The sequence below is a fragment of the Choristoneura fumiferana genome, chromosome 5 (genome assembly GCF_025370935.1).
Source record: "Choristoneura fumiferana chromosome 5, NRCan_CFum_1, whole genome shotgun sequence".
In the NCBI taxonomy this organism is placed as follows: Eukaryota; Metazoa; Arthropoda; class Insecta; order Lepidoptera; family Tortricidae; genus Choristoneura; species Choristoneura fumiferana.
The window spans coordinates 20,025,123-20,039,497 of NC_133476.1; the positions used below are offsets into that span (position 1 = coordinate 20,025,123).

The window sequence follows — 14,375 nt, forward strand, 5'->3', positions numbered from 1 at the left end:
GGCCCAGAACCTGGGTACGCCCATGAAAGTAACAATGTTACTCGCTATCACACAGCTTTCTAACCTTGGAATTATCAACTATCAACCCTCGCCTGTGGTTCGGGTTGATATATACGTCTCGAATGAAATACGCGTTTTATGCACTTGTTGTACAGTACAATCTACTATTAAAATAAATTAGTTTTTGAGTTTACCGAGTACAAAAATACATTACACATATTTTCACAAACTTTTGCATTTAGGTATGACATAATATGTAGTAGGATTATGAAATAAACAACTAAACTACAGCAAGAGCAATATAGTTTATCGTAAATATGTACTTATATATTATTAAACTGTATTGCATCTAGAGAGTTGCTTGACTTTGAAAGAATCAATACAGAACCTATCAGTGGCATGGAGTTAACATTCTCATTAGTCACCCAGGAGGTTGAGAGAGGCGTGAGATACGTCATCACTGATTCACCCAGTAGAAATTGCGTTATTGAGTCGCCACGCCACTGATACATATTTATGTTCCTATAAAGCACCGTTAATTGGAGTGATAGCAATATAGTAAACCTTATAATCAGAAGCCTTTAAGCTGCGTGCTACAATTTGGAACTCAAACTACAATCAATAACCAATATTGCGCACAACCTGAAAATCTTTGTCATCTTGTCATCACGTAAAGAAATTAGGCAATCCAGTGGTAACGAAGTTGTTATGCCACGCCACTGGAACCTATTTACCAATAGGTACTCCTAGAACACAAACCCATTCCTGCTCTAGCCTTTCATGTCAACACAGCTAGTATGCTCGCTTCAACTTTCATATGCACATAAACTCGCAAAACCAACCTTAAATTGTACACCCTAAGTTTACTATTTACTCGCCGAAACCATATAGAAGGCGAAACTGAAAATTGTAGTCCGTAAATCTATAGTCATAAGGTTCGCGTTTGTTTGTCGTGAAACGAGTTAGGGTGCATGTCCTCATACGATTACCACAGCGCACGCGCAGGTGCTTATGTAATAGTGGTGGGTCATGCTAGGCCTTGACATTTTGTGTTTAGTTTAGTGTGAGAAGAAAAAAAACAAGCGTTGCTGACCTGTGTAGAAGCTTTAGTGGGTCCAGAGAAAATTTATTTTTAATTTCTTACTTTCTTAATGTTCTTACGATTTATGTTGGATGGAGACGCATACAACTATTTTAGGCACTAGTTCATAAAATAAAATCTTCGTTTAAGACTCAAGCAATCTGGCGCCAAAAGCCATGAATCACTATATTCACGGCTTTTGTTTATAAAAAGAACAACAGAAGCAAGTTTGAAAATTTAGTAACTGGACACGCATGTGTTAGCCTTCCCCCATTCTCAGTCAACTCATGTAATCAACGTTAAAAAATAATAGACACAGAAAAAACAATTTCCATTTTTTGACAACAGAGTGCGACAGTGGCGACTCAGGGCACCTGTACGAGTCTCTGGAACCGGCGCCTGCGCCGCCACGCGTGCCTCTGGAGGATGACTTCGACTCCTTTGACAGCGATACTGACTCTGAGGACCACGAGGTGAGCGCGGCTTTTTGTCATTTGATTATCTTGATTTCCGTACATAAGCAAAAAAAATACTCAAACTTTTTTTTAACTATAGGCTTTAAATTTTTTTATGTGCACTAAGTGACATATATGTGAGTGTATAAAACCTTTTTTGACAATTTTAGTACTGGGCATTAATAAAAAACGGCACAGATTTAAAAGTAACAAAAGAAAGCGTTTGTCGTGTCTCCTCATTTTAATTTGATTTTAACCCTCGACGCAAAAAGAGGGGTGTTAATTAGTTTGATCGCTATGTGTGTCTGTCTGTGGCACCGTAGCTCTTAAACAGGTGAACCAATTGGAAAGCGGTTTTTTGATTTAATAGCTAGTTTTCTAGCGATGGTTCTTAGATTTTTTTATCAAAATTGGTTTAGCCGTTTTTAAGATATTGACTTTTGAAATGACAAGGTCGGGGGTTTCCAACTTTTTGTTAATTAAAATTTCATTTTGTATAGTAGACATTGTCTACTTTTCTTGTAAACATCCAAACTAACTCATTACCTTTTCAACACCAATTTAAACATACCCTGATACTTTCAACTACTGAACCGTAAACCACTAACGTAAACTTTTGGCAAGGATTTATTTAAGTGTTTATTATTAATTTATTGCAGGTACAGAACCAAGCGCCGGCCCTGCCAGCGGCGCGGCTGCCGTCCCCGCCCACCGGCGCGGGCGCATACACGCTCACCAAAATAGCCAGCGTTGCGCACAAGAAAATGCGACAGCTCAAACGGAACTTTACTAAACGATGTTCTGGTTAGTATTTTTATCACATATCTATCAATATTATTGACTAGATTTTTTTTTATTTTCACCTGTCACGGTGTTTATCTCTTTGTCTAAGTGACCAACTTCTAGTGGTCGGATTGACTTGTTATTTGGTCTGCACTTTAAAAATAAGCTCGTTCCTCAAAATCGATATTTTTTTGAGATATCAATGATATCATCAAAAGGATTTGAGATATCACTATGAGATTTTTTTAAAGTACCTAGTAACGATTATGTAGGTTGGATGACAATCCAAGAACAAGTAAAAAGAAAAAAAACATTAAAATATTTTTTAGCTAGGATATCTTTATTTTAAGAGTTTCGAAAAAAAAGCTTCCGATACCGGGAATCGAACCCGAGCCTCCTGGGTGAGAGCCAGATATCCTAGCCATATCTAGCATATCGGATTCTGTTCAGTCCGCTGAAATAGAGCATGTGACCAAGACTATTTCATGAAAGCTTCATAAGTTTTATAGCTAAAATAAAAGACTAGGTTACTCTTAGAGATTGACTTCATATTCATATTTCATTTTTAAATTTAAAAAAGCCAAAAAGATATTCCGATACCGGGAATCGAACCCGAGCCTCCTGGGTGAGAGCCAGATATCCTAGCCATATCGGATTCTGTTCAGTCCGCTGAAATAGAGCATGTGACCAAGACTATTTCATGAAAGCTTCATAAGTTTTTATTTACTTCTTTTTAAAGATCAGCTAAAATAAAAGACTAGGCTACTCTTGGAGATTGACTTCATATTTCATATTTAAATTTAAAAAAGCCAAAAAGATATTCCGATACCGGGAATCGAACCCGAGCCTCCTGGGTGAGAGCCAGGTATCCTAGCCACTAGACCATATCGGATCATGCCTGAGGTGGCGAAATTTACGATCTAATCACATTATTAACACACCGCAATCTTTTTTTTTATATATAAAAATGATTCCCTATTTCCCTTGGTCACGGCATCACGCGTGAACGGCTGGACCGCTTTCGCTAATTCTTTTTTGTTGTTTGCTATTGTCAGGAGATTGGTTCTTATAAAAGAAGATTTAGAAAATTAAAAAAAAACACCGGGGCGAAGCCGGGGGCACCAGCTAGTGCACAATAAAAATAAAAACTTTTTCGTTTCAGTGGCAATGGACGGAAAACCATTTACAAAGCTATCGACGCCGAAAACCAACGGCACATACGACACCAGCACCGAAGCGATGAAATCTCCCATCTACGCAAACTGTGAGCGTACAGAGACGCATGCTTACAGCAACATCTTCTTCGACACGAAGCCACTTAAGACTGAAACCCCCGTTAAGAACAGCGGGAATTTTAAAGAGGAACTGAAAAGTGTTATAGGGGAGAAGAGACTCAGTAGCGGGGATGTGCCGCCTCCGCTGCCTGAGAAACCCCCCCAAGAAAAACCTTCGACTCCCACGAGCGACACTAAGAAGGACAGCGGCACTTTGTCCAGGAAAACGTACTTTTCCTTCAAGTCCCGGTTCAGGAGGGCGACTTCGATGGCGGTTGATATAAACTCTGATGTACCCAGCGCGTTGAAGATCACCAATTCGACGTTCTATCTGACTGACTCTATGGATGGAGACTCTGGGTTTAGTAACTGGTAAGATTCGATTTTGTTTTCTCATGATATCATACCGGATGGGCCCTGTAACAGAAGCAAAAAATTAAAACACAGGTTCAGCTACTTTAGTTCTGCAACTTTCAAAAATTAGGTAAGTAATTTTATCATTATGTTTATTCCAAACAAATTAAATGGTATTTTCAATGTACGGCATCCAATAGCCTAACTGACATCGCCGGTCATGCAACAAAACGCCGGATTTCGCAATACATTGCTTGTCCAATTAAACTTTAAACTATAATAAAAATCATAATACAAGTTATTTTCAAAAGTTGTAGAACTAAATTAGCTCAAGATTAAGAGTGGAAGCTGTGGTTTAATTTTTTGCTCCTGTTACAGGGCCCACCTTGTAGAGCTAATCGAATTAACAAAAAGACAGGAAATGTCATACAATTTGTATGAAAATAATATCGCTAAATCACCAGAGGTCGTGGCATATAGGTACAGTCACCAGCATTAATATCTGCCACAGCGAGCGTGCAAAAATATCTGACACGTCCTTCCGGAACTAGAAATAAAGTCGTATCAGATATTTATGCACGCTTGTTGTGTCAGATATTGGTGCTGTACTCTCTGATTGGCCAGTCCAGTATTCTTTCTTCTAAGTCGCTTCACTCTTGACAGAATGGTCGTGATCGTCGGATTAAAATCAGTAGTGAATCTTCAACTCTCATAGCATAAAATGCATATCCATACTAATATTATAAATGTGAAAGTGTGTGTGTTTGTATGTTTGTCCGTCTTTCGCGTCGAAACGGAGCGTCGGATTTCCGTGCTTTTTGGCATGGAGATAGTTTATGGGCCAGAGAGTGACATAGGCTACTTTTTATCCCGGAAAATGCACAGTTCCCGAGGGAACAGCGCGATAACCGAATGGGGACTGTATGAAAATTTTAGAAACGCTTGAAACTTTTTATCGATAGGGATAACCTTCCTAATTAACAGAAAAAAATACCAGATTTTTAAGTAGTATCAATTAATTTTAAAAAATTAAAGACTTTTTTTGCCACCAAATTACGATATAGTCCGGTTGGTTACGGGTTGTTCCATAGCCCAGAACAAATAATAAAAAAGAAAAGGTTATGTGTTTTTTTTTATTCAACTGGATGGAAAACGAGCATGTGGGTCTCCTGATGGTAAGAGATCACCACCGCCCATAAACATCTGCAACACCAGGGGTATTGCAGATGCGTTGCCAACCTAGAGGCCTAAGTCGGGATACCTCAAGTGCCAGTAATTTCACCGGGTGTCTTACTCTCCACGCCGAAACACAACAGTGCAAGCACTGCTGCTTCACGGCTGGATTAGCGAGCAAGATGGTGGTAGCAATCCGGGCGGACCTTGCACAAGGTCCTACCACCTGCAAAATGTCTCTTTGACTCGTTCGTTTTGACAGGTGACACTCTACCGGTCCGGATAATACCAACATGGAAACACCGACCCTGTTTTTCATTTACACGCCCATAGAAACTGACATGAGCTTCTATGGGTGTGTACATGAAAAACAGGGTCGGTATTCAAACCGGCTTCAAATTTGGAGTTGAAATAAAAAATACAAAAAGACTCCAAATAAGCAATCATAATATTCCCATAAGTACTTAAGTTATTAATTGATTCCGGCGTTACTTTTGGGAAGTCCATGTTAATGGACTACAATATCTTTATCTTGTTTCTCCGCTACTAAAGTACTTATACGCATATTAATTTTTAACTGCTCCATTTCCACTTTTCATCAGGTGAGATAGGGGTCAATCACGGGTCAGTTTTATGTACTTAAAGAAATAGAGGTGTAGTAAATGAAATACTTAACAATGGTCTCTTCAGCAGTGACAACGGGCAAGGCAGCGTCGAGACACTATCCCCGACAGCGCCAGCTCGCCACCACCGGGACGGTACGCGCGCGCTCATCTCGGCCTCCACGCCGTGTCTGGCCCCGGGCCCGCCAGGCCCGCCCCTCCTCGGGCCCGGCGACCGCCCCGGCGGCTCGCCAGGCCCGCTCGAGAGACCTGGGGTGCCGCCGCCCCCGCCTCCCGGTAGACCCACTGACATTAGCGCTGTCAATGAAGGTAACAGACGTCAACTGTTTTTGAGATGCAGATGAGAATGAGTTGAGTGATTAGATTAGATAGATTGACTAGATTCGTTGGCTATTTTAATGACCTAGCTAGCTTCTATTAACCCTTTTTACCTGAAAGCAAATTAAAATTAGTCCAAATATTATGGCAAGATTGTTTTTTTTTTAAAACGAAAAGTAGTTAAATTTCATGTTTTCTAACTAACTTTCATATTTTTACAGCTATGTCATACGAGCATCTAGTAATTCGCAAATATTTTATTTTACAAAGATGTCGATTTCATGTTTTTCAACAATTTTTTCTCACACATTTTAACCACAAAGCCTGTTATACTCGTATTATGAATGTTTTTACTAATGTCGACGCGACACGTCGACCTAAATCTGGTCAGGTTGAATACCACGTTATCAATTCATAGTAATTAGTAACCAATTATATTAAGCTACTGACCGCAACGACACGACTGCGGTATTTTCCAGAATACATATCAATATGTCATTTAAACACTAGTAATTTCAGTTGACGTCTGTTCGATAGCAGACGTTTCTCGGTATCTAACGAAGACAGCGCTATGCAGAGGTCAGTGCGCCTGCGCAGCGCTGGAATTTGCTGTACATTATGTATATATAGTACTTTTATCTACATAAGTCAAAATATTCAGTTTAATTGAATAATCATTCGGATATTGCAAATAAAACTTGGCAAACTCAACAAGCACTTAGAATCTGATTCAGTCTTAGTCAAAAAAGTTAAAACCTAGTTCAATCAAGGATAAGAACCTTTTATGGATACTTAGGGGCTATTGGTCAGAAATGTGAGTTGTTTGATAAATCTTGTTACCGCAATTGCCTGTAAAAAACACCTAGATTTCTTTTCAGTCGCCAAGAGGCAACGTTTATCAATTTCAAGAAATACTATCATTTTTCTACTGCTCACGGATTATTGATTAACCGTTTCGATAAGAGACATAATATTTCATATATTTTTTTTAAATTTTCGCTGTTCTCACTCTACTAAAATGCTTCGAGACTTAATGGTATAAGTGTAGGATTCAATGTTCGTTTAAGCCCTAGGGCTTAGAATTTTACGATTCTATTTATAAAATGTGTACCTAATGGTCCGAAAATGAGCTTTTTCTTAACTCACGGGCAAGCTGTTTCCAGTCTAGTAGATAAAAGTGCTATCGCGTTTTGCGATTCATAGTGATTCCAGCGGGCGCAGGCTGGTTATGGTTTGTGTCACGTGAATGCTCTATGTCTGCACTGTCTTTGTTTCTTACCGTCATCTTCATTTTGTAAATTTCTCACTTCACACGCACGGCTGGCACAAATGGCCGCGACTAGCATTAACACTACTACATCTCTTAACTTTACTGTGAAAAATTATGTACAAGGAATCATATTTATGTTCATACACAGGGTCTAGGCACTCATTTTGCATGTTTTACACTTTTAAGTTTAAAATGTATCTAACTGAGAATTACATATACATAAGCAACTACTAAAATGTTATCATCGACTTAAATAGAAAGAAAGAAAGGTTTATTTTGGCTCCATAAGTACCACCTAAAACTAAGACTAGAACTAGCACTAAAACTATGTTACTTGGTGACACGGCAGGATACCAAAAAGGGTCTCCACTCAGCATGTGTTGCCGCACATTATGTGCAGTAACGCTGGTTTTCTGTGGAACCCAAATGACAATCAATTCATATTTAAAAAATTACGTACCTACTTACGACGAAGCTTACCAGATCAATGCCCGCAAATCTTACAGTCTTATTTTGGTGCATTCCAGTTTTGAATTAAATTGCTGAACGGAATTGATATAAAATTGAGCATACATTTGGGATTTGCTGTTTGTATATTGTAGGAGTAGCAAACTGTCGTCCCGAACAATGGAAACCAGTTTCGTCTTCCTACATCTGTTTGATACTTTGATACTGAATTGTAATTAAGCCCTATTCAGACGACCGATCGCGTTGAATGAGTCATACAAAATAAAATAATGTTTTATTGTTGAAGCAAAACGACGTATTTACATTGTTTATCTTTTTTTTTGAACAGGTGCTCTCTTTCTGTGTTAAACGTGGTTTAAATGATTGTCACGTACGGGAAGTAGCTTAACTATGGTAACTTTAAAATTAGTTAACTGAAATCAGACCGCGTTGGAAAAAAAATGTTTTTACGCATAGAGCCCATTTTGTAGAAAAGTCTACCCATTCAAAAAAAATAAGTTATGAAATTGGAAACTAGACACAAAGAGTCTCTTGCCTAAGAAATCATATTATTCACTGACAAAAATGTAGGTTTGTTTTTGTTGTAACCATTATTTATTCCATACACTGTGTTTTAAAAAGGAAACAAGAGCGTCAATCAATGAAAACTAAAGTTTCGCTTAAGTGTTAAGCCTGACAGTTTCGTGATGGCTATGTATGAAGTTTGACAGCCGCTAACCATTTACCAACCGGTGATGTTAAAAAGCCGTATCTCTATCCACCTACACTATTATCCGTCAAATGATGGTCTATGACATCAGCGACCTTCCGCGATGCATAGCAATTATATAACAACTGTTCGCGAGTCTGCCGGAGTCATTATATACCGTTGTTAGTTTAGTTATTCTCGAGCGCTCACTCACCGAGCACGTATGTGTAATTGTGTATGTCATAGGTGCTTTATGTCGTGTTATGTTTTTGTGTTTTGTGTACTATGGGTAGTGAGTTCAATTGTTTTGTACCGTCGGATTGTCGCACTAACGTTTAATCAATACTTAATCATCTTTTATATTGTTATTTTGTAACCACTTCTCTTACTTAGATTTCTTACTGTTCTGCACGAGCGTTCTGTTGTGTAATGTAATGCACTATTGCAATAATTATAACAGGAAGGATAACGAGTTTTGTAAATGGTTAATGCGTGGTGGACTTGTAACTTTTAAAATAATTGTAAATAATGTTGCTATGGTCTTTATGTAGCATGCGCTTTGTGTCAGTTACGCTCCCACGATCCTTTACCCTGTTGTTTATAAAGCGTGCATACTGCGTGCATAATTTATTTAAAAAGAATAAGTCAAAAGTAGCCCACTTATCTTTTTTGATAATATGCACAACGATAGATATTTTACTATAACCCCTATGTCAATTTGCATTGAGTACTATGGAGTGATATTATTTGTTTTTTTTATTAGCAAGTAGCTGTTGCCCGTAACTTCGTCTACGGATAGTTCTATTATCGCGTACCCGCGAAACTATATTTTTTTTCCGGGATAAAAATATCCCATGTCCTTTACCAAATTTCATTACTATTCATTGAGTACTTTAAGCATGAAACATACGCACACGATCAAACAAACAAACATACGCACTTTCGTATTTAAAATATTAACAAGGATATGTTAAGGTACTCACTGAATGATTTTTTAATATTAAAAGAGTAGAAATAGGTACCACATAATTTCTTACGAATTTCCAATGCAATTTGGAACGTAGGGATCGTGAATTATGACAGTTGCGATTTGCGATAGATGGCACCACATAACTATTAGTGACATTGGTGTAGGTGTATGTAAGAGATCAAGATTTTGGATGCTTAGTCGGGTTCCCCTGTAGTCCAATTGGTAGGACCCTGTTAAGCGCGTATAGCCACAGGCGTTTTAAAAAATCTCAGATTTCATTGAGCAAACGTATTGCTAATAAAAACAAATAATATTAAAAAATCATATTTACACAGTGTTGCCAAAAAGCCTATAAAAATATCTGTATTATAAGCACAATGATAAAACTTTTTTATGTTTTACATAAGCAAGCAATTTATAACAACTTTTTAAAAGTTACCTATTCATGGTATCAACATTTCAATCAGCACAAGTAAAACCTCTTGCAGCACAATGTACGAGTACCTAAAGACCTAATTACCCTTTGGTTTACATAGAAACTGCAGCAAATCGCGTGTAAATAACCACCTATTTAATAATCCAATGCGCCAACATCCGCATCGACCATACTTACATACCCGCTTTAACTGGCCATTTAATAGCTTCTAAATAATAACACGTTTATGCAAATCGTCTTTAGAAACTGCAGTCCAATGCCATTTGCAAAACTATAGCTATGAGTTAATGGCTGTAAGCTTGAGTCAGGGTAACCTTTTCACAATAAATGCCCCAGTAGCTTCTTTGATGAGTACAATGGTAGCTTACTGAGACAAGGTGGTGCCGCGAGTCAAGCTGACGGCAGTTTTATCTGTACTTACTGGATTTCTGTTTGGAGTCTAATTTTTCGTAATCGCATCAGTGAAAATACCACTCTAAAGTGGTATTCTCCAAAAATACCTCACGATTTTATAACTATAGTTTGCGTCTACTCGTACTTTAAATTCAGCTCAATTTTCACCATTTCCAAATGGTGCTTTTATAAGATGTAGTTTCAAACCGGAATGTGGTTAAAATTACTAAAACTCAAAATGATAATAATTAAATTAAATTAATGTTCTTTTGACGATATTGAATCACATAATTGTAGAAAATAAATGCACTTTTTAAATTTTCTTATGCAGTACAGCGTCACGTATTTCTTTACCACCCCAAGATCCCAACAAATCTGGACCCCTTACGAGCATTAACACAAAATCTCACTATCAAACTTATTAATATCTGGCTAAAATTGTTTATTTTTATTTCGTAACAGAGCTGAAACGACTTCTGCCAACGCTTACGCGGAAGGACAAGGCGCCGCGAGCACGCACCTCTTGGTACGCCGAATGTGGCTCTGACACCTCGACGCACACCTCTAATACCTCTTGGTGAGTGATTTTTACAGTCTTTCGTAACTATATACACATGTGAATTCAAGAAGTAACATGTACAGTCACCTGCATTAATATCTGCCACATCGGAGCGTGCAAAAATATCTGACACGTTTTGTGCCGGCCCTAGAAATAGAGTCTTATTAGATATTTATGCACTCTTTCTTGTGTCAGATATTGAAACATTTGTTAGAACTGTTAGTATTTCTTTGTTTGTTTGTTAGTATTTGTTAGCCCTCTGGGTTATGACAGTGTTTTGGTCTTATGAGAAATGTTGGCCCTTTTTCACTACCTACTGCAGTGCACACAAATATGAGAAGTACCTAAACTGAAGAGTTTTGACACTAATCGGGTATCTGTCCTTCCTGCAGGGCTACTACGAAACTCGAAGTTCGTGTCGTGCGGTCCCGCTCGCTCTTGTATTAAATAGTATAGTATATAACCGCACGACACGAACTTCGAGTTTCGAGTTTCGTAGTAGCCCTGCTGTTTCACTATCCTTGTAGAATCCCAATTCCGTAATAGCAACTATCATTTCGCCATATAAGTCTAGATCAATTCCTAAATATCCAGTCTTGTGATTCATAATCCTTATTTCCTAGCTTATCTTTGTTAATATAGTTGGGTCGCATGCCCCCTTTCACCATTATACTTACTCATAACGTTCAAATACTGATAACATTTTCTTTACGACCCGACCAGTCATTTAACTGGCAGACTTAGTGAACAATGGTACTGATCATTAAAATGTGACTTTCCATGTTTTATGGTTAGACTAAAAGGTCCTCTGAAGTTCTGAACCAGATAAAATCAAATAGAGATACAAGCATCTGTCTTATTGGCATCGAATGTTTTTATAAGGAAATTTTCCTAAGTAGGTATACGTTTAAGTATTAACGTATTATCCTTATCCAACCGGATTACGTTTCGTTTTTCGTGGAGTTTTTAGTGGATTGCATGTTTAAACATAACGTAACCAACTGAACAAATATGGAGGATGTTTAAGGAACTACTTAGTGAATTTATCATCTATTACGTAGAATACCAGTGTGCGAACAGAATCGAAGTATCTAATCGAATCAGTCGTCTCTGCAAGAAACAATTATCTAATCAGTGTTCATTATTCACATAGTTTAGTCGTGATATCTGTGATGTATTAATTACATGGCGTCTCGCAAGGGTTAAATTCCAGTAGTGCATTTGTTGAAGTTATGCCGTGTTTAAAACGTAATGTCGCTTACGTTTGTATTTATCTTGAGTGTTGTTTTTAATTCTGTAATGTTATACGACTAAGTGGCAAGTTTAAGCGCTTGCAAAATGCTTTGTTCTTGTGCCAGAAAACATTTTTGTTTTTTCAATGAATGTGGAAGTTATACGCTCGCTGTGCAGAAAAAGAGTGATTTGTTTTATGAGTGAGTACCTACTTTCGACGGTCACAGTGTAAATGTCATGTTTTAATTTTAGTGCTCAACTGCTCAAGCAGACTCTACGCCACTGTATTTTGTGGACATCAACAAATTGTTTTTATAGTTAAATACACCGTAGAACTTGTACGAAGCGATTTTTTTTATAAGTAGAAATGTTTTATTTGATTTTATGTGTAAAAGGCATAGCGTGAAGCTTAACCCATTGAAAGACAAAGAAATACCTAACGGTAACGTGTACCAACACTTGTGTGTTAACACTTGAGACGTACGCGTGAGAGAGTGCGTTTTAAATTCTTTATTTTTTTTATAAAAAAGAGGTAGACTTCTGTTTAATTTTAAATTAAGTAAAGAGCAAAACGAGAACACAAAAAATCAATTAACGACGCATACTTTGTTTCAATAATATTAGCAGCGACAATTACATTATATTATAATGTTATAATGTAATACATTATAATATTATACATTATTGTGTGTTTGTGGAGTCGCAGTGCAAGTTAAAACTTGTGTTAGTTTGTATGTACTGTATTTGTTGTATGTGTAGTGTAGCATTCTTTTGTTTACAAATAAGTAAAGATTTTTACTTTTTTATATATTATATATAATGTAATTGTCGCTGCTATAATAACATGTTTAATACCTACATATTATGTAAGTATTAAACATGTTATTAGCCCGCCGAAAATGAAGCGTAATATTTTGGGTAGGTAACGCTGCGTTCGGACTTGGGAGCATGTTTTTACATTGTTTTGAGAGTATAATATCTATGATGTATAAAATGTACGAACTTAGGTAAAAAATAAGCTTATTCCTATAAATGCTTAAAAAAATCGTCTGGGTGTCGCCTGAGCACGTTAATGACATGACCAACATAACAAAGTTTTCCTTTAGAAAAGTTTTAAAGTGGCCGCTCTGACGTTAGTGGCAAGGGTTCCCCGCGCGTTGCGCGTATTCGCGTGCGCGAGAGACGGTTAGCCGGGAACGATGCGCCAGCGCTGCCTTATCGGTGACTCACCAGCCGGTCCCTACCACCGTTAGCTGGTGGCGCGAGTTACAAGCGAATGGACAGTGTTGTATTTCGCCGTTGACGGAGAAACAGCCTCCATCCACGAATGAACTGTGGACTTCCCTGTAAAAGTCGCCATTGAAATTTTCAGTTATTATAAAGCGGGTTTATTTAACCTTAGTTACCCGCCTTCGGTGAGCTCGACTAGTTTAGTTAAGTACAGTTTTTTTTTTTCGGGTAAAGTCGTATTAAGGGCCACTTGGTCTTTTTACTTGTTTTTAATTTTTAGATTTTAATATGCGGTACATATACGAGATGGGAGCGTGCAGTCGGGAATAAATAATCCGTAATAGACGACTGGGAAAGGAGAATCTACACATTCTCACTGGCTAGAAATCCGGCTGCACGTGTCTAACATTTTACTCGTTTTTTATTTATTACATTTTATACAATAGGACCGACAACGACACGATCATAAAACGTATTGAAATATATGCAAATATATATGTATTGTATGCAATTTTCAAAATGAATTCGACGTTTGGACGCTAGGCAAAGGCTAGCCTAAGCTCTTAGTCATGATTAGGACTGAAGTAGTGCTATCATATTGTTTAGTTTTGTGCCTAAATTGAGACGCTTTAGTCTCATTACTTAAGCCACAGTCATAATACAACGTGTATTCGATTCGATTTTCACGCAGCCGCCTCCCGAGTGGACGTTAAATCGGTTACGATTTCAAAACAATCGCATAGTTTAAAAAATGTTTTGACTAATTTTCCGCCATGTGTTCTGCATTGTGATTTTTCTTGTGCTTGTTTGATTAGGTATTTTTAGTGTGTTTGTTGATAGACATTATAGGAACCATTTTCTCACGTGAGTACCTAATGTAGACAGGTATTGTACCTAGTTGTACCTACTATAAAGAGGTATTGTAGTCAACAAAAGAACATAATGTTACGGAAAATACAGTCGACCACAGTGCTTGCAATTAGGTACTTAGGGGAAAATGATCTTAAAGGTTTTTCGGAAAAAACTACATTATTTGAATATATAAGGTATACTAAAATACTTAACCT

The 14,375-nt window shown here is 37.6% G+C and overlaps 1 protein-coding gene and 1 non-coding gene across 13 annotated transcripts in view; one reads left to right on the forward strand and one right to left on the reverse strand.

The window, feature by feature from the left end:
* Exn (Ephexin) overlaps positions 1-14,375 on the forward strand; it is a 120,719-nt gene that overhangs the window by 93,047 nt on the left and 13,297 nt on the right. For 9 of the 12 annotated variants that reach the window (XM_074088311.1, XM_074088314.1, XM_074088318.1 and 6 more), the window contains 5 exons: positions 1,430-1,554; positions 2,196-2,340; positions 3,482-3,965; positions 5,811-6,052; positions 10,749-10,863. In XM_074088311.1, the coding sequence (XP_073944412.1) occupies positions 1,430-1,554; positions 2,196-2,340; positions 3,482-3,965; positions 5,811-6,052; positions 10,749-10,863 (1,111 nt within the window). The remainder of the gene's footprint in view (positions 1-1,429; positions 1,555-2,195; positions 2,341-3,481; positions 3,966-5,810; positions 6,053-10,748; positions 10,864-14,375) is intronic. The other 3 variants (XM_074088316.1, XM_074088315.1, XM_074088317.1) reach the window with 3 other exon arrangements.
* On the reverse strand, positions 3,140-3,211 carry TRNAE-CUC (transfer RNA glutamic acid (anticodon CUC)). The gene has a single exon. It is a non-coding gene; the product is annotated as a tRNA-Glu (tRNA).